The 26,226-nt window shown below is 35.1% G+C and overlaps 1 protein-coding gene across 1 annotated transcript in view; it reads left to right on the forward strand.

Annotated features, from left to right (window-relative positions):
• The window catches only part of LOC138711937 (myo-inositol 2-dehydrogenase-like), a 64,022-nt gene extending 39,753 nt beyond the window's left edge, over window positions 1–24,269 (forward strand). The window contains exons 5-8 of the mRNA XM_069843236.1: window positions 1,299–1,426; window positions 8,556–8,779; window positions 14,800–14,971; window positions 15,392–24,269. Coding sequence (XP_069699337.1) covers window positions 1,299–1,426; window positions 8,556–8,779; window positions 14,800–14,971; window positions 15,392–15,525 — 658 coding nt within the window. The 3' untranslated portion in view covers window positions 15,526–24,269. The remainder of the gene's footprint in view (window positions 1–1,298; window positions 1,427–8,555; window positions 8,780–14,799; window positions 14,972–15,391) is intronic.
• The last annotated feature ends 1,957 nt before the right edge of the window (window positions 24,270–26,226 follow it).

Raw genomic sequence — 26,226 nt, forward strand, 5'->3', positions numbered from 1 at the left:
TAGTTTTTGAGAAAAAAGGCTTATACGGGGTCTGAAACACCTGGTTTATGTTATCATGAATGACCAGAACAATATTTATCTACGGTATAATGTAAATTAATTTAACAATGAAATGCGAGCTAAATTTACAATATTCTGCAACTAAATTCATTGTCTGATTTGATTCTTCACCAAGATCAGTATGCAGCTACATATGATATGAAAGGGCCTGCATATATTGTTATCTTTATATTGATTGTATCAGTATACATGCATTTCAATTCACTGATGATTTGTAATATACTTCTTCTTTACGTTTATTTGACCATAGTGAATTTGGATTATGGTATTCTCTGTCTCATTCTGTTTTGAGTTCTGTCTTCTATAAATCTCCAAATATTGACATAATGTCCAGGAACTATTTTTGAAATTCAGAGTGGAAACTTTTCATTACCGGTACATTATTAGTTTTATGACCACCTTGCAACGTTATTTCATAGGAATTCCAAATAAGATGTGAAAATGTGTGTGCAGCTCTCCAAACAGAATGTTGAAGAATCGTCTGTAGGCCTATACATATATTGGACGTTTTCACTCGTGCATATTTTTATATGTGCATGTTTTGGGTATATTGGACATTCTGATTTATGAAAATTTCTATAAAATGTACATTTTGACTTATGGACATTTCTCCATATTGGACATTTTGATTAGTGGCCTTATTTCATTGGACGTTTTAGTTGTGAACATTTTTGTAGTGAACTTTCTACATATTGGACATTATGCTGTGGACAAATTGACCTAGAATGCACGTTGTCTGTGTGTACGCACGTATTTGTTGTGTAGGGCAATATCTCGAATCCAAATGAAATGAAATTTCAAAGTTTTCGTAGAAACATGGATTATATTTCCATATTTTTTAATGGACTAAGACTCATTAGTGAGTGTCCAAGCACTGCCGGAATCCCCCATGCCTATAACTATAGTTCAGTGAAGGAAAATAAATGTAACAATGTTAACATTCAGGTAGGTACATAAAGCTACTGTAACGACACTAGTAGTTTTCGTGATTTTTTTCTCAAAAAGCGCTTGAAATTGAAACAACACCTAATGTCAAAATCTATAGCCACATACATTTATATACGGTGTCAAGATATTTTAAATGAAAGTGTTCCTTAAAAAATTACTATGTAGGAGGAGTTGTAGGAAAATGCATTATTTGCAAACTGGCCAAGAATTACAGATTTCGATGCTGTATGTTGCTGTTTACAGATAGGATTTAATTTAAGCTAATCTGTATAATTTGTAATTTTAAACAGGAGGTTTGACCCTGCGTTCAGCACAATCAAGCAGAGAGTTCGGGCTGGAGAAGTAGGCCATGTTCATTCCATCAAGACATGCAGTCGAGATGCCCAATTACCGAGTATAGAATATCTACGCACTTCAAGTAAGTACTCCATAAAATCCGTTGCATGACAGCCCATGGGGGACTTGTTCACATGCTCCAGCAGAGGTGAACGATTATCCAACCAGTACAGGGGCAATGTGTGGTTGGCACAGTGATAACTGTAGCAAAACCAAATTCATCACGATGCAGAGTGGGCACTAGTCCCATACACTGAATGAAATTTTATGATAAAATTTCTTTCATCATGAGGATTCAAACCCGAGCTCATCCATATTGTTAGTTCAACACATGAAGCGTTAGGGATGATTGTTCCATAAGTTGTTGTATTAATCTTAAAAATATTTTCCTCTTTTATAAATACCAGTATTTAGGCAGGTCTTTCTATCACTTTAATAGGGAAGTTACAGATTTAAAGGTTAAAAAATGCGATTTTTCAATTTATTTTTTGTTGGGCTTTTCTCCTACTGTCAGTGAAAAAAATAATGCGGATATCTGCATTATTTTACTCGTAGGAGGGTTATGGTAAAAAATGTGCAGTTCCTTCATCTAAGGCTACTCACTCGGAATGTTTATCACTAGTTTCTAGTAACTTTTATTTTTCAATATAATTTTCCTAATGGTACTATTTCAATGTATGACTTGAGGCTTTCCCGGTATTTGATTTGTAGAATAATTCTTCTCGGCTTCTCAGCCAGGTGAGTTGGAGATTTGCTTCCAAGCTTCTGCCATCTTCTTCAGGGAATGAAGTGATGTGGGACCATGTCTAGCCAGTATATATGCAATAGTAGGGCTTCCTGCTGCGGACCAATCAGGAGCTAGTTCCTAGTCCCGACCACCAGACGCATTCTGGTTGGTGGAAGAGGTAGCCAATCAGGAGCTACTTGCTGGTCCCGTCTGTCTGCCTTGTGCTGGTGGCTCATTGAGAGCTGAAGAAAACCATTTAAACTCAGAACATCTCTTCTTTAAAGTCTCTTCAACATCAGCTGCCATGTCTTCCACTGTTCTGCTTACCATCATATGATTAAAGTTCACTTTAGAAACCAATGATTTCTTGTTGGGAAGTCATATGTCTGTAACACTATCCAAACACTCTTTACCAATCCGCCATCTTTGAATGGCTTCAGTTTTCTAGTTAATATTTTCGATATAACATAACTTGCTTTCACAACTATTTCTGAATCATTATTTACTTTTGTAAAGAGGTTTTGTTGTTATGATAGGGATCACGCACTTTGTCTTTTCTCATTTGTCCACTCAATTCACCATATTTGTTTGCATGTTTTGTGTCATAATGTCTTTTAATGTTATAATCTTTCAAAACATTAATGGTTTCCTTACAAATTAAGCATGTTGCTTTACCTTGGAATTCACAAGAAAAATATAGTTCTGTCCACTTCTCCTGAAACCACCAGTGTTCCTCTGTAATCTTGCGCTTTTTGGTCGAAGCCATGACCACCAAACTGCCACTTTCACTTCAAAGACTTGTTACAATTTGAATACAAACAACAAACTGAACCAATATTTTGTAAACTCATGCTACGACATTACAAATGCAATGCTTGGCTGTTGTGCATTGTCTCAGAGTGCCCTGCTGACTAGCACCACTGGCGGTTAAGTTTGAAAAGTATGTTCAAATATATATATTTTTAATTTTAAGTTTGAAACTTACTATCGGGCCACAGCAAACATAGTGGCAGGCAGCATGTGGCCTGCGGGCCACTGGTTGTGCACACTGGTCTATATAGACATTGAATAGTGTCGGACTGTCTGTGAAAGAGGACATCCTTGTCTCACATTTTGATTAATATCTGTAGAATTTATCCTGAGCTTAATTGTTCTGATTTTTATTATATTGTTTCTGTAAACTGATAGAATTGCATTGATAAGATGTGATGGAACTCCATAGTTTCCTAATATATTCCATAGTAAGTTCCGTTTACCTCTATCGAAAGCTTTTCATAGCCTACGAATACATAATATGTGAGTAGATTAAACTCTCTTCTTATTTTGGTCATTTGCGTAATTGCAAATCTACAATCACTGCAGGACCTCGCTTTTCTAAAGTCATGTTGGGATTCTAGTAGAAATGTTTCAGTAATAGGCATCAATCTTTTGTTAAGTATTTTTACAACATACATACATACATAATGTTATGTTTTATTTAACGACGCTCGCAACTGCAGAGGTTATATCAGCGTCACCGGATGTGCCGGAATTTTGTCCCACAGGAATTCTTTCACATCCCAATAAATCTACTGACATGAGCCTGTCACATTTAAGCACACTTAAATGCCATCGGCTTGACCCAGGATCGAACCCGTACCTTCACTTCTTTCCAGCTCTTCCCTAGATTTTGGGCTCCTTTTTGAACAGACCGTTGCCACGTTATACTGGGTCTTTCTCTTTTCTTGCTCCCTTGAGGATTCCATTCGAGTGCTTCTTTCCTTCTGGGCGTCTCAGGGTGTGTCCAATCCAACACCATTTTCTTCATTTCCTTTTTCATAGCAAAAGTCGTTGCTGTTTGGTCTGTCCGGTTCTCTTTCTTGGTGGTTTCTGTGGTAGCTTACTTCGGGGTCATGAGTTACCTGCCCAAGTCCCCTATCGTGGTGGGAGGGCTGCTCCACACCTGCGGGAGTTTTCTGTTGGGGTACTCTTCCCTAGCCTTTGTGGATCTCTCCACAACCTGCAAGGCAGCAGGTCCCTCTGCTTGCACTCCCTGCAGAGGAAGGGTTGCCTCTTCCGCCAGCTTTGCCGTTCCAGTGGTCTCCACTTCTGTAGCTGCTGTCATTGAAGTCTTCACCATAACCCTGTCAAGGGGCCGTTACAGGGTACTATCAGTCAGAGCCAACTGAACCAAGTTTTTTTTTTCGAGGTTGTTACTCGCCCCCCCCCCCCACCCTTTCACAACCTGACTTGGAACAGGCTTTGGCAGGTTTTAAGTGTTTTTGCACATATTTTATAACAGGAATTGAGTAAACTCATTCCTCTGTAGTTAATACTTTGTAGTTTATCCCCTTTTTCGAAGATAGGGCATATAAAGGCCTCATTCCACTGGTCAGGTACATAATCACTAATCCAACAGCAGTTGATAAAATTTAGTAACCTTTGCTTAAATATACTCAGAGAATATTTTATGAGCTCCATGTTTATATTGTCTGTGCCTGGGGATTTTTTATGTTTAAATTCTGTAAGTAGTATTTCAAATATATGACTATGCCTCGTGACCAGAATATTGTACAAAATGGAAATATAAAAATTGGAGATTTATCCTTCGAAGAGGTTGAGAAATTCAAATATCTTGGAGCAACAGTAACAAATATAAATGACACTCGGGAGGAAATTAAGCACAGAATAAATATGGGAAATGTCTATTATCATTCGGTTGAGAAACTTTTGTCATCTAGTCTGCTGTCAAAAAATCTGAAAGTTAGAATTTATAAAAGTTACATTACCGGTTGTTCTGTATGGTTGTGAAACTTGGACTCTCACTTTGAGAGAGGAACAGAGATTAAGGGTGTTTGAGAATAAGGTTCTTAGGAAAATATTTGGGGCTAAGAGGGATGAAGTTACAGGGGAATGGAGAAAGTTACACAATGCAGAAATGCACGCATTGTATTCTGCACCTGACATAATTAGGAACATTAAATCCAGACGTTTAAGATGGGCAGGGCATGTAGCACGTATGGGCGAATCCAGAAATGCATGTAGAGTGTTAGTTGGGAGACCGAAGAGAAATAAACCTTTGAGGCCGAGACGTAGATGGGAGGATAATATTAAAATGAATTTGAGAGAGGTAGGATATGATGATAGAGAGTGGATTAATCTTACACAGGATAGGGACCAATGGTCGTCAATGAACTTTCGGATTCCTTAAAAGCCATTTGTAAGTAAGTAAGTAGTATTTCAAATTCTTCCATTGACATTAGAACAAATAATGAAATTACGAATAAGTACACGAGAAATTCACCAGATAATGTGGCATTTAAAAGAATAGGAAGGTTGAAATGGATTGGACATGTACAAAGAATGGTAAAAAGAATTATGGAAGGGAAATTAGGCAGGGGCATATTTTGCGGACTACCGGGGCTACCGGCAGTAGCCCAAGGAAATTACAAAAGAAAAAGTTTATAATATAACATAATGTAATAATTTAGTATTATTAGTTTTACCACAGTAATTAAAATTAAAGTAAATGTTAGATTTATATGCGCTCTCTGCTCACGAAAAGAAACAAGTTGTCAAGGCGGCATCGCTGGAGAAACCGCTTGCTACGTGAGGTAGCCTGTGACCATACCGCGCACGCTGTCCTGTCTCACAACTGCCCGTCCCCCCCCCCCGCTCCCTTCTGTTTCCATCGTGCATTGCAGACCAGGCGAGTTGCCGCTCTCGTGATCGGTTTCTTCGCAGGCACGAAGCAACAATACGCTTAGCACGCTAGCTCATGAATGTAATTGTGTTCTTGCAGTGCAGTATTTTAAATTTGTGATTTGTTCGAGTGTCTGAGAGTTATATTAATCGTGAATTATTAAGTTTTTTATTTCCCAATTAAGTGATATTGTGAAAAATATGGCAGAACAAGTTTCTGGAGAGGTTTGTGTTGAAAATGACTGTGTAATAGAAGTTTATTAAAAGTGCCTTTTAACCGTCGTACATACAACGAGGAAGTTGGAAGTTGAAATTGTGAAAATGGAAAGACCAACTCCTGAGTTAAATTTGTCCATGGACGTAAAAGAAAAACAGCGTGAGTACACACGCCATTTCACTTCAACATCATATGGTAAGTGGAATTGGTTGTGTGGTAGTTCTAAACTGTCTAAACTATTTTGCTGGCCATGTTTGTTATTTAGCCGCGAAACTAATGTGTGGTCAAAAGAGGGTTTTCTAATATCAACTCCCTTCGAACAGCAGTCCTAAAACACGACAAATCAAAAGCTGATATTTGTAGTAGCATGAACTTTGCAAACTTTGGGAAGACAAGAATTGATTTACAGCTAGATAAGCAAAAAACTCTACATATCAACCAACACAATGCTCCTGTGGAAAAAAAAATCGGGAGATTTTACTGCCTCTTATTAACGCAGTCCGCTTTCTAGGAAAACAAGAATTGGCTTTTCGGGATCATAATGAGAGTGTGGAATCAGACAGTAGAGGAAATTATATTGAATATTTAAGTTCCTTAAGTGAATTTGACCATTTACTGGCCAATCATCTTGAGAGTTCAACAGTATTTCGTGGTACTTCTCCCGCAATTCAGAATGACTTAATATTTGCTATAAGTGGGATTATGATAAAGAACATAAAATCTGAAATAGAAGAAGCACCTTTTGCGGCCATTGTTGTTGATGAAACAAGTGACTGCTCTAATCAGAGTCAATTGTCCACTGTTTTAAGATACGTCGACAGTACTGCCAATGTTCAAGAACGGTTTATAGTAGTCACAAATGTCAGTTCGGGCAAAACTGCTGCTGCTTGGTTTCAGCATGTGGAAGGTGTTATAGCAGAATACAATGTAGGAAATAAGTTAATTGCACAGACATACGATGGTGCTTCAGTTATGGCGGGAAATATTAATAGCTTAAAAACAAAAGTTCAAGGAAAGTATCCTCAAGCACTATTTGTCCATTGTTACAGCCATGTTCTCAATTTAGTTTTGCAACAAACTACTTCATCCATTCCAGAATGCCGCATTTTTTTTCAAAACACTGTCGGGTTTAGCTGCATTTTTCTCATCATCTCCTAAAAGATCAGAAAAACTCAAGAATTTATGAAAAAGAAACTCCCAAAAGTAGCACCAACTAGATGCAATTTTACATCTCGGCTTGTAAATACAGTAAAGGAATACAGAGAACAACTGACTGCTTTCTTTGAAAATATCATTTGTAATGACTCTGAAGAAAACTGGGTTGATGATGTAATTGTGCAGGCTCAAGGATATTTGTATTTTTTTCACACAGTTTCAGAATATATTTCTTCTTGAAGTCTATGCTAGAATGTTCGCACATACAGATGTGCTCTACAATATTCTTCAGACAAAAAGTCTAGACATAGCATACTGCTTGCAAGAGGTATCAAAGTTAAAAAATACTATATTCGAGTTCAGACGTAGTGGGTTTCCGTCCATATGGAGTAATATGGAAAATGAAAATTCTTCAGCCAATACAATGGAACCACCATTAAAGCGAAGAAAAGGAGATGATGAACTGAAATACAGGCAGCTGTACTACAGCATACTAGATCGTATGCACATAGACATTACTGACAGATTTTCTGATTATGGAAAGCTTCAGTTCACATATCTTCTAGATTCTCAAAAAATTTTCTGCTTATAGAGAAAACTTCCCGAATGAGGCACTAAACAAATTATTTCAGTCCTATAAGAGTCACTTTGATTAAGTACGTTTGAAAAATGAATTAAGTGTAATATATTCAGCAGAAGTCTTTGATTTTTCGAACAAACCTATCCATGAAATATTATCTGCCATATATGAAAACCAGCTGAACCAAGTTATTCCTGAAGTCCTTAAATTGGCAACATAACAATACCAGCTACGTCAGCATCAGTAGAAAGAACATTTTCTGCGTTGAAGAGAATAAAATCCTACTGTAGATCAACTCATACACAAGAACGTTTATCCGGTTTGGCACTAATATCCATTGAAAAGTCATTTCTACAGAAACTTCGCAAGCGGTCCAACTGTAATTTCAATGACGAAGTCATCAAAGTATTTTCGTCCCAATCAAGACGTCTGGAATTCATATATAAATAGGTAAGGAATTTTATTATAGGGACTTTAAAATATATTTTGTGTAATAATAGGGTCAGTGGTAGCCCAGGCCCTTAAACCAGTATACGCCACTGAAATTAGGAGGTGGTAGGGGAAGAGGGAGAGCCAGACTTAGATGGATTGATGACGTGTATGAAGACCTGAGACAACTGGGAGTGAAAAGATGGAGGAATAAAACTTTGAACAGAAGACTCGAAGGACCATAGAGCTAGGACGATGAGAATGCCATAGACATAATATACGCTATGTTATTAACAGATTATGTTCCTCAAATTCTACTAAACGAAAAAATTCAATATTGCTTAACAGCTCTAGAAATGTTTTTTAGAGTTGTACAGTTTACTGAAAGACTCTGTGGCTCATTTTAGAGTTTCTTTCAACAGGTGGCATATTTCATGACACAGCAGTGCACGATATCGACCTCGTCTGCTGGATTCTGGGGGAATACCCAACCCAAGTCGCCACCCAGGCCTCTTCCCTCACACCCGAGATAGCAGATATTAACGATTATGACACAGTCGTTATTTCACTGCAATTCCCCAGTGGCACTCTCGGAATCATTGACATCAGCAGACTATCATCTCATGGTTATGATCAACGTGTAGAAGTGAGTAGTCATTTTACGGTTTAAATATTGCAGCATACTGCATAAGTGAGAAAACTAACGTAATTAATAAGTATGTATCTATATATACATATATATATATATATATATATATATATATATATATATATATATATACAGTAGCGTGCTAATTAATCCGAACAATGTAATTACTTATGCAAAAACACTCAAACGGGATAAAAAAAAGGATCTAAGACTTACCTCAGTAATCTATGTGGCCTCCCTTGTTCCTAATAACAGCTCTGAGACGATTTGGCATGGATTCCACTAATTTCCCACAAATATTCTTCATTTCTTCATCACGAAACCATACACCAATGAGGGCAGAAATCATCTTCTCCTTTGTAGAACATTCCATTTTTTGCATTCTTCTTTTGCAAATTGACCACAAGTTCTCAATGGGGTTGATGTCGGGTGAGTTGCCTGGCCAGGGGAGTACCTGAATATTCTTCTTGTTGAAGAATTCTGTAGTTTTTCGAGACGTATGGCATGGTGCCAGGTCTTGTTGGAACACACCTCTGCCATCCGGAAATGATTTTTGCAGCTAGGGTACGATTCTGGTTTCCAATAAGTGAATACATATGTCAGAATTCATCATTCCCTTGATAGGTATTAATGCTCCAGCCCTTCATGTGTAAAACAACCCCAAAGCATTACTTTAGGGGGGTATTTGGGTGCTTGTTGGAGATGAGCTGCTGTTACTTTTTCGGATCCTTTCCGTATATAAGAAACACAGTGGCCGTGGACCTCGAAATGAGACTCATCGGAAAAAAGTACATTCTTCCAGTCATTCACTGTCCAGTGTTGATGTAATTTTGCCCACATTAAGAGTTTTTTGCACATAAAAGGGGTTAGCAGTTGCTTCTTAATAGGCTTACGAGCCCTTCCTCCAGCTTCCAAAAGCCTACGCCGCACTGTTGTGACATGAATATTCGCCCCAGTGGTAGCCATTAACTCGCGGGTTAAGTCGACAGCAGTTAGCCTAGGATTTAATTTACTTTTCCTGACAATTAAACGATCATCTGCAGGTGAAGTCTTCCTTTTCCGGCCACAGTTTCCTTTTTTCTGGGGTGTGATGGATCCAGTCTCCCTGTATCGTTTTATGATCGAATTAACAGTAGCCAAACCGATGTGACATTCTGCAGCAATTTGCCTCTGTGTCATAGAAGAATGCTCTGCTAATGTTATAATTTTAGATCGTTTTTGTGGAGTTGTATCCATTTGTGAAGACGACAGAATGTACACAGGATTGCAGTATTACGTCTTCAACACAACTGAAATGCTTATAAGTTCAAAACGACAGGCAAATGTCACATATTATAAAAAAATAATAATAATGACAGACCTTCAACAATGGAATTACATGTACTACAGATGTCAATTAAAGTGGTATGAGCAGGTGTGAGGCCAACAATGACAGAAAATGTAAAAATATGTCGTGTTCGGATTAATTTGCACGCTACTGTGTGTGTGTGTGTGTCTATATATATATATATATATATATATATATATATATATATATATGAAACTTACAAAAGTAAAACTCTGAAAGTCAAGTCATGCCCAATTTCTGCACTAAATGAAAATGTATGGTAACTGTAAGAACATTTAAGAAAGTGCGCATTTTATGCTAATACTTATTTAAAAAAGATCGTTTATCTTTTGTTATTACCGTCAAATGAGGTGAATTAAGACTGCGTGGTGACTTGAGACAAACGTGCCTTTCTCTATTTAATGTTGCCTAATCTGCATACTATTGTTTAAATCGGCTCGCGATTTTTTTACCATTGGTTCGTACAGTCAGAGAAAGGCATCACTTCACTTACAAACAAGTTTCAGGTTCGGCAAGTCGTCGAAACATATCGTGAATATTGATCTTCATCTATTCAAATTGTAAGTATTCGTTAAACTTCTGCATATTTCACTAGCAATGATTATATTGAGCAACAATTTTTTTAAGTATATATAATAGAAATGTATTTACTGGCGATCCATTAAATTCGCATTGTTTGGTTTGCATCCTATGTTTGTATTATTTAAAGCAGATTTTGGTTTTAGGTATTTCTGTGGGGTAAAATGAGACATGCCAAGGGTTTATAAGAAAAGGTTTGAATCAAAATCTTATCGAAACTATGACTCTTAGAATTTAATGCAAGCAGTGGAATTCATCCGTACACATCCTGGTCAGTCCCTAAGGACCATTGCTGAAAAGTGTGGCGTGACCGAAGATTCTGTACACTGCTGAGTACGAGACACATACGCTAAGATGCCTGGAGGTCGAGTTTTAACTTCAGGTGAAAAACAATTGATTGACGGAATCATTGTCGCAAGTATATGGAGATTTCCGTTTACCACTAAAGACATCAAATTTATAGTAAAAGGTTACCGGGATAATACAGGTAGAAATGAAAAGAGGTTTCGAAAAAACATGCCGGGAGTATAGTGGACAAATTCATTCCTCCGTCGACCCTCTAGTGTCCTGACGCAAAGACTTAGTGAAAATATTAGTCGTGCTAAGGCAAGAGTGAGCCATGAAACAATGCTTACTTTGACAATTTAAAGTGAGCATCGAAGGGTTTCTGCCATCTCACATTGTCAACTATGATAGAACTAACTTCGTTAATGGTCTTGGTCACACAAAAGTTGTAATCAAGTGTGTAGGTATAAAACATGCAGAAAAAATAATTAATCCAAAGCAGCTATTTCACTCATGTTTTCTGGCAGTGCCGATGGAGCTTTACTGCCACCGTATGTGTGGTACAATTCCGACCACCTCCGAAAATCGTGTTGCCAAAATGGCACATGGAACATGTTACAGTCGAACAAAATCTGGTTGATTTGACCAACATGTACTGAGGATTGGTTCATGTCTGCATTGCCATATTTTCAGCGACTTCACTGTGATGAAAAAAGTTTCTCTTTGGAGACAACCTGTCCAGCCATCTTTGACAATAGGTGATCAGTATTTGTCAGAACGAGGACATAAACGTTGTGCTGTTAGTTCCAAACAGCACTAATTTGCATTATTTGCTCCCTCAAGAAAACATGGCACGTTGTTCTTTTGGCATGGAAGAAGAGAAACAGAGGTTGTTTGGCAAAAGAGCTGAAATGATAACTTTATATATGTTCTTGATTTTTTATTTCTGATATTTTGTTTCACATTTCTATGTTTATATTTGTGTTTCATTTATCTTAAATTTGTTCCTAAATGTGATTTTTATACATAATGTTGCATATGAGGTAGTTTTTAAACGATTTTCAAATTTGTGAATGTTTCTATGGGGTTAAAATATTTTTAAAAGCAATATTTCTGTCTCATTACACTTCAATGGCAGTGTTATTTGAGATTTCAATAGATTTCCATGTGTGTCTCAAGTCACCTCCACTAACGAGGTGACATGAGACAACATATTTCTAAAAAAAGAAAGACACACTTGATATATATAAATGTAATGAAATGCTCAAATATATCCTGAGATATGAATTGCACTATTGGATTATCAAAAATAGTAAAAATAACTACCGTATGCAAAAACAATATAGAAGATAATATCTAAAATCTGTCTCAATTCACCCCGTTCGACGGTATTTTCTTTTTTTTTTTCAGTAGAGAGTTTTAAGCTATTTGTTCATGTCGGATTAATACAGTGTTTGCACCTTATTTTGCTTGACATTAACCAACGCACACCACTTGAAGACGAGCTACTACAAAAATGAAAAAACTCTTTGTACCGGTAATAAAGAAATTCAGTAGCTGAATTCGACCTATTTATTAGCTAGATATAATAATTTAGAATAGCATCGACAAAAAGTTAAACAAAGCAGCAATACCGGTAGCATTAGTAGCAGTAGCAGAAACAATAGCAGCAATGGTGGTGGTGGTGGCAGTTCCTAGGATCTCCCTTATTGCCTCCTAATTTGTAACAGACTCCTGGTCCCCATATTTTTCTTCTCTTCGAACTTTTTTCTCATTATTTTTTCAAAATATAAAAATCTTCATTCTAAATGTTTGATTTTGCCGTGAATAGTGATTTTTTTATATGATGAATTTTGTTGTTCAAGGAGAGAGGAACAGAGATTAAGAGTGTTTGAGAATAAGGTTCTTAGGAAAATATTTGGGGCTAAGAGGGATGAAGTAACAGGAGAATGGAGAACACAGAACTGCACGCATTGTATTTTTCACCTGACATAATTAGAAACATTAAATCCAGACGTTTGAGATGGGCAAGGCATGTAGCACGTATGGGCGAATCCAGAAATGCATACAGGGTGTTAGTTGGGAGACTGGAGGCTGAGACATAGATGGGAGGATAATATTAGAATGGATTTGAGGGAGGTGGGATATGATGGTAGAGACTGGATTAATCTTGCGCAGGATAGGGACCGATGGCGGGCTTATGTGAGGGCGGCAATGAACCTGCGGGTTCCTTAAAAACCATTTGTAAGTTGTGAGACATGCATTAAAATGTGCAGCTTTTTTTAAGAAGGTTATGCTTGCCAGAAATGGGTTTTAGTGCTTACCCTTTTAAAATCTAACCATGTTAATGTTATAAATTTGGAAAAACTGGCGAGTTTTGTTCTAAGGATACCAAGTAGTACTACTCATACAAAGAGGGTGTTTCATCTCATAAACAATAATTGGACGGATGATCGAAACAGGAGCACAACATATCTAATCAAATGAGAACTGCAAACAAAATCAAATTTTGAATTAGTTCTTCCTTTCAAACTGAAACTCATAAAAAGAAATTAACTGAACAAAAAGAACAGAATATAAAACAGAAAATCAGGGCAAAACCATATCAAGACTTAAAGACTCACAAACACTTTATAACAAAACCAAGAAAGATTAGCGTTATCCAGTATTCCAAATGGCCACTAGCAATCAACCAACCATTGATAATGCAACACACAAATTGCATTAAATTTATTTCACTCTCAATTACATTCAAAATTCATGTAAGCAATAGCAAATTCCTTCAAAATCTAAATATCACAATGTTCAACTGACAGCACAGGCCTAATCGTTTCACACGGATTCTCTGTTACCAGTACTTTTAATTTGAGTACATAGTAAATAATTTAATTTCTATACGTCTTTTGAATATAGTTCGAGAAAATAAACTGTAATACACTAGGGCATTCGAAAGTAATGGCAACAATGCTGTAAATCAGTGCTCCTAGCGGTGACCAATGGAATCTTGTAGTACGCAATAGAGTAGTGATTGTTTCATAAATATGCAATATTGAAAGTCTCGAAGTAACCATACATTGTAAATACAGTGATTGTTTCTGATTTCTTGTAAGTAATACAGCTCTAAAAATGTTCAGTAGGTTCTTCACAAAAATTCAAATTGCAAGAGGAAAAAATGCAACTCAGTGCTTTAGAGCATTACAAGGAGCTTGTGGGAGAAAGGTCCTACATTCTGAACTATTACAAGATGAGTGGAACTGAGGCATTCACTTTCAATCAAGAGTTGACATCCGAAGAATTCTAGATCGATCAGTGAGAGAGATATCCAGAAATAATGCTGCAGATGGATTCTGCCATCTTCCAAGGATTTTGCAGCATACCTATTGTTGACATGTCAGAGGACTATATTAATTAAAGTAACTTATGAAATGCCGAAAGTAATCTAAATAAATTTGTATGAAACAGTAAGTAACTATGGTGCCATTACTTTTCGAATGTCCTAGTAATTTGCAACATGGTACAGGAACTGAATTGTTAACAAAATGCATAGAACGTATGAAAAAGTGTGTTACTTCTGGGACACTGTGGTATATTTTTTTCCAACTTCCGTTATGCTTATAAAACTTCCTTCTTTAAGAATTTGAATGTAAAGCGAATTAGTATTTTTGAGATTTGAAACTTTCACAGAGAATGCAACAAAAGAAAAATTATTGAAACACTAAAAATGTCTACAACATTAATGTTTTATATTAATTTAATGATGAAGTTCATTGTGATAAACGTTTTTTTTTTCAATTAATTTTTTAAGGTATTTGGTCCACGAGGTATGCTGACGTCTTCTAATGAACAGCCAATGTCAGGAATAGAGAGCCATATTGGACTTCAAGGAGGCAACACAACACCCATCTATTACTCCTTCCCTTCTCGTTATAAGATGGCGTACCTGAATGAGATGGAACATTTCCTTGACATCTTACAAGGTATGCATGATCATAAATTTGGAGTTCATCAACATTCACATAATTTGAAAGGGGAATTTTACGTTTTAGTTGACTCATGATTGTACTATATTAATCCATGTTCACCCCCAAAATATTACATTCAGTTATGTCTTTAACTAGCCAACATTAGAAGAAATTCGACAATATATCTGGTTAGTATAGTTGTCTGTCACAATGATATAAAGTTGTTAAAATATCGCATGTTGATGTTAAATTTGTTTATACTGATGTATAAAACTTATTTTTTCTTCAAACATTTTATTACTTACACTATCCTTAATTCACCACACACCACTGTCTACTGTGAATTGATATTTGAAATTTATGAGAAGCTTTTTACTATAATTAATTATCTGTTAAAATTCAAAGGATGACGTAGGTTATAATGTTTGCTTTCAGGTAAAACAGAACCAGCAATACTGGGGCATGAAACACTTGCTGTAAGCAAGATAGCAGCAGCATGTGAGGAATCTGTGAAGACGAACAGATTTGTTAAACTTCAGTGGGGACCTGAAGACATTCCTCCCAAATAACACATCCAAGAAGAGACCAGCCAAATTACACATCCAAGAAGAGACCAGCCAAATTATAGACAATTCTTAAGCCATATTGTACCGGTATTGTTTATATTTCATAGTATCGCAAATCATATTTTAAATGAATACTGATGGTGATGCTTTAATTTCAAGATGGTCAGGGCTTACTACTTAGTATTTAGAATAAAGTACGAAATGCTGTCATTATCCCAGTAATTAACCTCCTTCAATGGCTGTTTTCAGGAAAGTATTATTACAAGGTATTGTTATTTAGGTTCTTTTTGATTCCTATGATTCATAAGCGAACTTCTAGAGTAATATACAATACCTATACTGTGGTAAATTTTAACATACAAACACTAATGAAGCCACAAAAGTTTCTCCACTTCTCGAGGTAGGTATAAAGTTTCAAACTGCCATTGCTCAAACATAAACAAATGTATAAGAAATACACAAGTTGAAAAAGATAATAACTTTAGAATAGATTCTTCCTAGCTTCTCAGTATTATTAATGCAGCAAAGTATTAAGAGAAGCGTGAAAAAAAAATTATAACAAAGCACACGTCTTATTTCGCCTTAAGTACTAGTACTTGTTTTGTAAAACAGCAATGCATTTAAGGCAATAATATTGTCAGCAATTCAACTTTCAATGGTATTACACTAAAAGCCCAATATGGCACTCCGATTTACCATAAATTCATATTTAACGCTGGGAAAGTAGGCCTATTTTGTATGTCCCCAGTAAAAAAACAAACTATACAATACATTTAGTGGAAATCAATTTTTAAAAAATCAGTGTAAAAGACAATACTGTATAGAGCGTTTTTGCAGTATAACGTGCTGCATCAGCAGGTGTATGCACAGTGGACAATGGACAATGACCTTTACTTCGGGGTTGTAAAACTGCATTCCAAGGGATTTTGCAGGCATAACGAGAAACAAATTTGTGCCTTAACAAGTCATCAATGCATTTTTATTTTAGTTTTCTCAAATCTTGTAAAGCGAAAGTTATACTATACCGTGTTTAAGTCTGTGTCACATGTTCTGAGACTTAATTTGCTTAAACGTTAAGTGCAGCAATGTTGCAAAAACGAAAAGCACATATCGAATAAACTGCATAACTGGTGAGCGTTTAGTTTATTTTACAGTACGTATTACATTACTTAAATTCATGTATAGAGTTATTGTGCATTAAATTATCGGCATAGGCGGAGTTATGGGGGAACATGGGGGGACACTGCCCCCCTCCCAAATTTTGAACTCTTTTTTTTTTCTATTAACTTTAGAAAATATTGAATCCAAAAGATTTTTCTTGCTTTTTTTATGATTAAGTTTCTGTGCTTAAATTGACGAATTAATGTCTTCAGATCATGTGTCTGGACTATGATATTTGTTTTAAATTTCTGAATGTATAATAATTTCTATACCTCATTTGAGAAATGGAAGCACTATAATGTTTCTCTTGTAACAGCATGGATTCATGTGTTAGAAATCTGCAGGTGATTAGGCCGCCACTTGAAGAAATATGAATAGCATACTGCAGAACAATGCAGAAAAAATAAAAGTGATCCCAGCATAATGTCTAATCTTAAAGACGAGAGATTAAGTAAAATAATCAGAATTTACATTTCATATGATATCTTCAGGAAGGTAAGCTTCATATAGAAACATTTCTGTTAGCACTATTACATAGTGTTATTGATGTGTATATGTATGGCAGAGAACATCAGGGAGATTGTTTTAAGTTATGCCCTAATATAATTTGTAGTAGACCTACAGTTCTAACTCTATACAACTTGGTCCGAAACATCGCGGATATGAATGTAACACTGTAAGAAATATGCCCTCCGAAAATATCTTAATTAAATGATCATATTCCGATATACTGTACCACGGTCAAGCTTTAACAGGGGGAGAAGGTAAATAATGTCCCCCATAACCTTATTATATTGGAATTCTATGGTTTTGTTTTGCTCCCCCCCCTCCCCCCGCAAGGAAACTATTCTCTCTCTGCCTATGATTACTAGCTTTATCCATCTCCATGTAACTTGTCATTTCCTCAACACATGGACTATAATAATTTCCAATATATTTAGGTTCAGCTGTAACATGGAGCTTAAGTATGTCCCACAACAACTGCGCTATATCGGGCTTTTGCTGTATTTAAAATCTGTCATTTTATTCACTACTGTACCCACTACCACCTTTGAGATAAACTAGAATGAATGGTTGGACATAGCATAAACTGTTTTTTATTTATTTTGTTGAATTCAATTTTTAAGTTAAAAAGCTTAAATTTATTTATGAGAAATTGATGATGAAATTATTCCATCATTTTTATGAAACTGAATGTTTCATTTTGATCCAATATATACATTTATAAAGCACAAGGATCCATACTTGATCTGGATACGGTACTAATTTTGTTTGGATTTACGAATGAAAAGAGTTCGTATAATTACATGCAGTACAGTTAGTAAGTGAAAGTACAAAGAATCACTGTTAGCTATTAATATTGGCAGTGAAGAAAACAATGTTAAAATGTAAAGACTTCCTCTTTTATCACCATTAATATTTATTTCTCCCTTTATTCTGAAAGCAACATAATGTCATCAGCAAATAGCAAAATAAAAGTGAAAGACAAATACAAATATTGTACATAGTTTCAGCACAAGCATATACCTTTAAATTTATATTCACACTAAACAATTTTGACCTTCAGAGTGTAGTGCTGAATACACTACTTCATTCTAGTGCCGAGGTCAAGAAAGAATGGACTCTACCTCCATGCTCCAAGCACCTTCATGGTGCATATAGGGAATGTCTTTACCTTAGGCCTATTCTTCATGAGAAAGCATATAATATACAGAAGAAAAGAATGGAATTATTAGCAATTATGTGTGACCTCAGAATCTCCAAACTTAATATCATGTGATTTCTCCTCAGGGAAAATTACAACTTTTGAATATTACGGTAATCTTTATTAAATTAATACTCTACATTACCGGTACCGGTATCTGTTTACTGTTTCATTTTGATTATAATGGTCTCTTTAATCAGTGAGTGAAAACTTGCTCACCAACAATATGAAAGTTGTCTAGTGAAAACCAGTCCAGCTGTTCACCTTGTACTAAACAATTAAAACCTGGTATTACTCTGCAAATAAACAATTTTTCCCAATATACATGGTTTCCAATCTCAAATGTCCCAAACACGCACTAGCTCTTTCCCACTATAATGGGACCCACTTTCACTGTGAAAAATGGAGCAAAGACTACATTTCAATCTTATAATTAAACAACAGGATTAAAAGTTGAATACTATCACAATGTTCAATCTTATCTTAAATTACAACAAATGTTCGAAATTAAATCCATCTAATCATAGACAAGATTTGAATTGCTTATACTGCAGGAACCAATTACAAAACTGAATTCTAGCGTTGCTATTGGGATTAGTCAGTCATTAAACCAGTGAAATTTCATACAATTGCTATTTCAGTAATTTTATTGTGTGAAACTACACCCTGTGCTCCTATGTGACTGAAATATTTTCTTGGACTTCTTTCTAATGATGACTCAATTTCGTTCGAAATTATTTTCTTTAAAAGTGACCTTCCCTTGTTTTATTTCTTGTTCAACACTGAACTAATAGTGAAAACTTCATATAAAGTCTCTTTATTATTGACTTGCTTTGGATATTTGCTTATAAATTTAAATCTACACTCACGATTCAATCTGTAGTTAACAAAACACTAATAAATAACAAACATAAAACCGTCCTACCTCAGTCTACTATATACAGTCACGAAGCTTGAGTTTTGAGGGTGCTAGAAACAATAGACTGTGACGGTACTATTTTGCATTGCCTGTAATGAGGTGATAGTAGCGATCCTAGTGGTGAGCAACTATCTAATGATTGCATATTTACTACGTATTGAGCTTCGCGACTGTATATACTAGACTGTGGTTCTACACTGTACTTCATGTTTTAGTCTACTTCAGCTCATGCATCTTGGGTCATGAGATAAGTGCAGTGTCAATCCAATTGCCTGATTATCGGGAATCATGAATGGACTTTACCATACGGATTCTCCCAGAGAGTTGAGGCCTTGTATAATAATTATTACGTACGTTGTTAAAATGAAATTTAAGACGATAAATTTAAAAATTTGTCATAAGTGGACATTCTCTCTTTTTTCATTGCACTCTTTGTATAGCCTACAAAATGTAAAACTATGTTAACGAAGAACAACATTATTCTGTATGAATTCAACTTTTCATATGCCGATACACTTATCTTTATATGCATGCTTCTTTATGAATTGTTGATAGTGCTTGTACTTGTATTATTATACTGCAGGGTGTACTGTTCCTTAATAATGTATTGTGATAATATTGAAATTGTGATAATACTGAGATAAGTGCCTCTTCATATTAATATATGAAATTACAGTATTTTAAGAGTAGTATTAAATATATTATATAAATTTCTATTTTAATAGTTCATACATATCAACGAGTGTTCAAATATACAGAGTGAACCATAAGTATTGTCATTAATTTCAAACAGTTATTCTTTAAGATATTTTAAAACAAAAACGTTTAATACAATTTTGCTAGTTTTTGCTTCCTTTTAGAGAGAGAGAGAGAAAAAAACTTTATATGAAACATTTCATAGCATGTTTTGCAAAAGTCATTGATTGAATTTCCAATATGCCCGGTCCATTTAGGAGAGCATTCTATTATGATAATACATAATTGAAAACATTTTAGTTTTGCCCTCTAAAGGTGCAGAAATTTGATCCGAGCAAATGTAACATTTTAAAATTCAGTTTCAAAACGAAAAGTTATATTTGTTCAGATCAAATTTCTGCACATTTGAAAGGTAAAACTGAAATTCCTTCAAGCATTATCATAATACACTGCTCTCTTAAATTGGCTTAACATATTTGGAATTAAATGACTTTCCCAAAACATGCCATGAAATGTTTCATATAAAACAATTTTTTATCTCGAAAAGCAAGCAAAAACGAGCAAAATTGTATTAAACTGTTTTGTTTGAAATGTTTTAAGGAATAATACCTTGAAATTAATGATATTACTTACGGTTCACTTTGAATATATCAACAATTATTAATAGACATTAATTAACAATTGCTGTAGCAGTATTGTATTGGCCCAAAACTAGTAGGATGTTTTTTTTTAATAAAAATAGGAGTTTGAAAGCCGTACTGTACTCGAATTATAATCGCAGTCTAGCCTTTTTTCAGTCCTAAAAGAAGTCTACTGGTATTTTATAAGTTACACGGACTGTATCAGCTGAATCACGTTGCTTGCATGGTATTAGTTTTTACTGTTAGTAGAAATAGACTTAAGTGTAATAATTCAAACAGCTAAAATATTAATACTCTACATAGAAGCATAGTATAATAAATTTCATTTCTTTTACCTGTCAATCAGAAATAGCTTATTTGATTAATTAATGTTAAAAGTTTCAAATTAAAGTTGTCTCACAGAAACTTAAAATTAAATTATTAGTACTTAGTTTCTAATATTATGTACTGAAAAAGAAATTATTCAATATATGAAGGAGAAAAAGAAGATGATAATGATGAAAATTGGAAGTGATAACCAGAAGACAAAGTTGCTAAAGGCTGGGAATGAAGACTTTAAAATTTCTTTAAATTTTGAAGTTTTTTCATTTAGAACATTTTCAAAATATACGTGTATTATATTGAGATATTTTTATTTTTGCATTAATATACACTGCTCAACACAATTAGAGGAACACTAAGATTTATTTAAAAATTTTTACAGACATGAAATTAATAAAATATATTATTTATGGTTATTTATGGCCACATTTATCTCCATGTCAATAAAAACAAATGAATAATGTCAACAAACAACTTTTTAAAACATTGCACTATATAAGAAATTGAATCTCATCCTTACTTATCAAACTTAAACACCCGTTATAAAGGTCTAGTATCGTGTATGGCCTCCACGACATTTGATGACAGCTTGGCACCTTTGTGGCATGGTCCCTATGAGATTCTGTATTTCCTCTTGGGGGATATTCTCCCATTCCTCCTTTAGAGCATCTCTAAGTTCCTGCAGGGTTTGTGGAGCTTGATGTCAGTTCCTGACTTTCGTATCCAGAAGATTCCACAAGTGTTCAATAGAGTTGAGATCTGGGCTGATTGCTGGACACTCCATTACCACAATTTCATTCTCCCTTGGGAAATCGCTGGTGACAGCCACAGAATGTGCCCTGGCATTATCCTGAACAAACAGAAATCCAGAGCCCACTCCAATGGCAGCACGTACTAGATGCTCTTCTAGAACGTCCTTGATGTACCGGACAATATTTAGTCACTGGGAAACAATTACGAGGTCCATACAATTGTTGTACATAATTCCGGCCAATACCATTATGGAACCTCCACCGAATCTATCCATTTCCTGTACAACTCTTATAGAAAATCTTTCTCCTGGCCGTCCCCACACCCTTAAACGACCATCACAACGTATAAGATGATACCTGGATTCGTCCGAGAAGAGCACAGACTGGCACTGGTTCGGTTTCCAATCCGCATGGTTTTCAGCAAACGTAAATCTTGCTGCCTGATGCTCATTTGTCAAACGCTGTTTTTAACAGGCCTTTTTGGACGAATATTCTTTTTCCTTAATCTGTTCTTTACCGTTTGGTCTGAAACCCGGATTCCAGAAGCCATATAGAGGTCATTCTGCAGGTCTCTTGCAGTTTTTGTACTCTGTCGAAGAGCAGATAGAACAATGTATCTGTCGTCATGGGGGCTTGTGTAACATTTAGGCCAGGTCTTCTACAATACTGACCTGTCTCTCTGTGCCTGTTGTGTAACCTGAACACCACGGAAAGAGAAACCTCAAGCTCTCTAGCCACTTGTCTCAGTGATTGACCTTGTCGTAAAAAAAGTAGAGCATGATACACTTCAAATTCATTTAAATGCCTCATTTTGTCAGAGACTTTAATGAACAAGGCAGTAATCAGCATTCGTCACTATAGCAACGTCAGAAAGCTTACCAATTAGAAGTTGTTGGTGCCTTCCGTAATGAAAGATTTCTCCATATTTGTTATTTCAGATAATTAATCTGTATTTAGGCCATGGATTTTAAAAATTTGTATCCCTAGATTAAATTAATGTTCCAATTTACATATTGTCTAATTTTCAGCATCACAGCTTCAAAAAACAATTTATTACAAGTGTTCCTCTAATTGTTTTGAGCAGTGTATTATATATATCATATATTGTTATGTGTTTCAATCTATTTCAGTTTGTTATTTTTCATTGTAACAACAAAAATATGTTTCATTAATCCTCAAGGCATTTACTCTATATTTATTGTATCATGATACTCTTTGTCAATGGAAACCTGTAGCCTACTGGTTACAGGAAGATATATATATATATATATATATATATATATATATATATATATAATCTGAAAACTTGAAGCCACACTTTGTATATACCAGGTAGTACTAGATTCGGGCCAGTATGATATCTTCCATGAGCTATATAAGCTTACAACTTTCTGAAAGAAATACATCGATTATTTAGTACTCACAGCTCTGGCATTTGAATATTAATAACGAAGTTGAAAAAATATAATCCAAATCATGTTCGATACAGTAACTCTCTTATTCGTTTGAATAACAAAAACAGTTTTCACTATTCCAAACACATCTATTAGTAAATTACTTTCAACACGTTAGAGTTATTATTCATGCAAGATTTTTGTTAAGTTCATTTTTTTATTTTTCCGAGTTGGATACATAATTTTAGCAGGAAAGCAATGGCCTAGCATATAGGCCTACATACTGCATAAATTTAGATGAAAATAATATAATTAAACACTCTGCAATTCTTGAAGTTAAAAATTCTTTGGTCGGCAGAAAAAGGCACATAAGTAAAAAAAATTAATTTTTCAGGAGAGACTTTTTTTTTAATTTACTCTTAACTGAATATAAGTATAATAATGAAATTCATGTATGTTGGTCAAAGTAAGATTCTTTCCAATTTAACATACAAGAAATTTTATTATTTAAAAAATTAGAAAAAATACTTGACATTTGATTAAGTACAACAGAAAAATCGACTTTTTTGACTTATGTGTCTTTTCCCGCCGACCAAAGAATTATTTTCTACATATTATATTCTTGGGTGTATACATGTAAATTGTACTTGAATTCGGAAGAAAAAAACTACAAAAACTTATGTGAAAAGTGTGATTATAATTCTGAGGACCAAAACTGAACAGCGACTGGAAATAAAACAAGTGTCATTTAATTCAGGAGACATAAACAATTTGAGCATTACCGATATATGCGTTTTTAGGCTTTCATGATGACTGTGATCAAAATTAGGCTTTTGAGTATTCCACCATGCCCTGGAACTTAACATTTCCAATGTTTCTGAATTACATACAGGTTCCATCATTAGGGCTCGCCTACTCTGTTGGGCTACACCACGGTAATTGGGACAACTGGTTTCCAGAACTTGTAAGTAGTTACGAAACATTGGAAATGCCACGTTCCAGGACATGGTAGAATAACCAAAACCCTAATTCTGAAATCTGAGCACTTTCCATAATAATTTCAGTATTCCTCTTATTTTTATTGTAATACTTGTATACAATTTTGAAGTTTAAAATTGTTATCATAACAGTATAAACAAATAAACTAATAATTGAAAAAACATCGACATTGCCTTTGTTACTAGGTACACATTAATCCCTGTACAACATAAGCCTCTTTTAATAGGAAAAGAAGCATCTTCTGCGGACTTCTGGAGAAAGAACTAAGGAAGAGACTAGTGAAGTGCTTTGTATGGAGTGTGGCATTGTATGGGGCAGAAACATGGACATTACGACAAAGTGAAGAGAAACGATTAGAAGCATTTGAAATGTGGATATGGAGAAGAATGGAATGTGTGAAGTGGACGGACAGAATAAGAAATGAAGCTGCGTTGCAAAGAATGAGTGGAGAAAGAATTATGCTAAAACTATCAGAAAGAGAAAAAGGAATTGGTTGGATCACTGGCTGAGAAGAAACTGTCTGCTGAAGAATGCACTGGAAGGAATAATGAATGGGAAAAGAGTTCGGTGCACAAGCAGATACCAGATGATAGACGACATTAAGATATATGGATCATATGCGGAGACAGGAAGGCAGAAAATGGGAAAGATTGGAGAATGCTGGGTTTGCAATGAAAGATCTGCCTTTGGGCAGAACACTATGAATGAATGAACATAAACCTTTAAAATGGCAGCCAATATTTAATATATGTTTTCCTTTTTTTTTTTTTTTTAATTTGAGGACTGGACTTTTTTTTTTGGAAAAAATTTCCACATGGTATAAGCAATGGCGAGAAAATTATGAATCCTCAAAAATCATATTTAGTCAGATTTACTTATATGAAGAACACTGTAAATTATTCAATAACATTATGTGCTTCAGTAGTACCAACGGCTCATTCTGTCAAATATTTTGGATTAATCTTAGATAGCAAACTTACTTGGCATAACAACATAATATCAGCTATTGTTAAAAGAATTAGATACAGAATCTACTTGCTAAAACTCATTGCTCGAAACAGGTTTCCATTGCCTCTACACTACAAGAGGCTTATCTATATTACAATTGTACGCCCTGTATGGCAATATGGATGTTCAATTTGGGGATCTGCTTCTGCATCACAAATAAGAAGAATACAGGTCATGCAAAATCGCTATTTGAGCCTGATGTCTGGTGCACCTTGATATATTAGCAACAAGAACTTACACGACGACCTCTGTATTCCTGAGATGATGAGGTTCTAAGACAGAGCTACATCAAACTGTATCACTCTTTTCTAAACCACATGAATCCGCTACTTCGAGCAATGGTCACTAATCCACTGCAAGATCCAGCACATAGAAGACTAAAAAGAAAGCGGCATAGTGATATTAGACTATACCGGTACAGTTCTTTTGGGATTTCCAGTGAGCAATACCTACCCATAAACAAGTGTCAAGTTATTATTTTTTTTTCCTGGTATTCACAACTCAATAGCACCAGGAGAACTAAATCCTATGAGGCCTGTTGTAACTAGTTTAAGTTGGCTACCTTCCATACAAAATATTTATTATTGATGATACTTTATTATTATTGACATTATTACTATAATATTATTATCATTAATGAAAAATAATAACATGTTACTCACCAAATAAGTTGCTATGTTGTGAGTTTGTTTCAGCAACTGTTTAATTTTTATTAAGCAACGCATATTATGTTCAGCTGAAGAAGCATGTGTTGAAATTCCCCTGGAAATATTTTCCAGAACACTGAAGCTGTCAGTAACTGTTCTCTCTTTTATTGTATTTTATTTGTTTATTTATTTATTTAATTTTGACAGCAACAAACACGACCAACAGAAAAATTTATTTCGCACCACATTACCGAAGACCCATTTATGTTGCTCACACCAGGATGCATTGAAAGCTCGCGTTTTAAGATTATCTTTCTGAAAAATTGTCAGTAATGTCGTAGGTCTATCTTAACCCAGATCTGCCCATTGTCCTTTTAAAAGGACAGTGTGCACTGTTTTAAATTTGAGTGCTTTAAAGTTTGTACAAGTATAATTTTCTGTATGACAACCAAGGACAGTTA

This window comes from Periplaneta americana, chromosome 13 (genome assembly GCF_040183065.1).
Source record: "Periplaneta americana isolate PAMFEO1 chromosome 13, P.americana_PAMFEO1_priV1, whole genome shotgun sequence".
NCBI classification, from domain to species: domain Eukaryota; kingdom Metazoa; phylum Arthropoda; class Insecta; order Blattodea; family Blattidae; genus Periplaneta; species Periplaneta americana.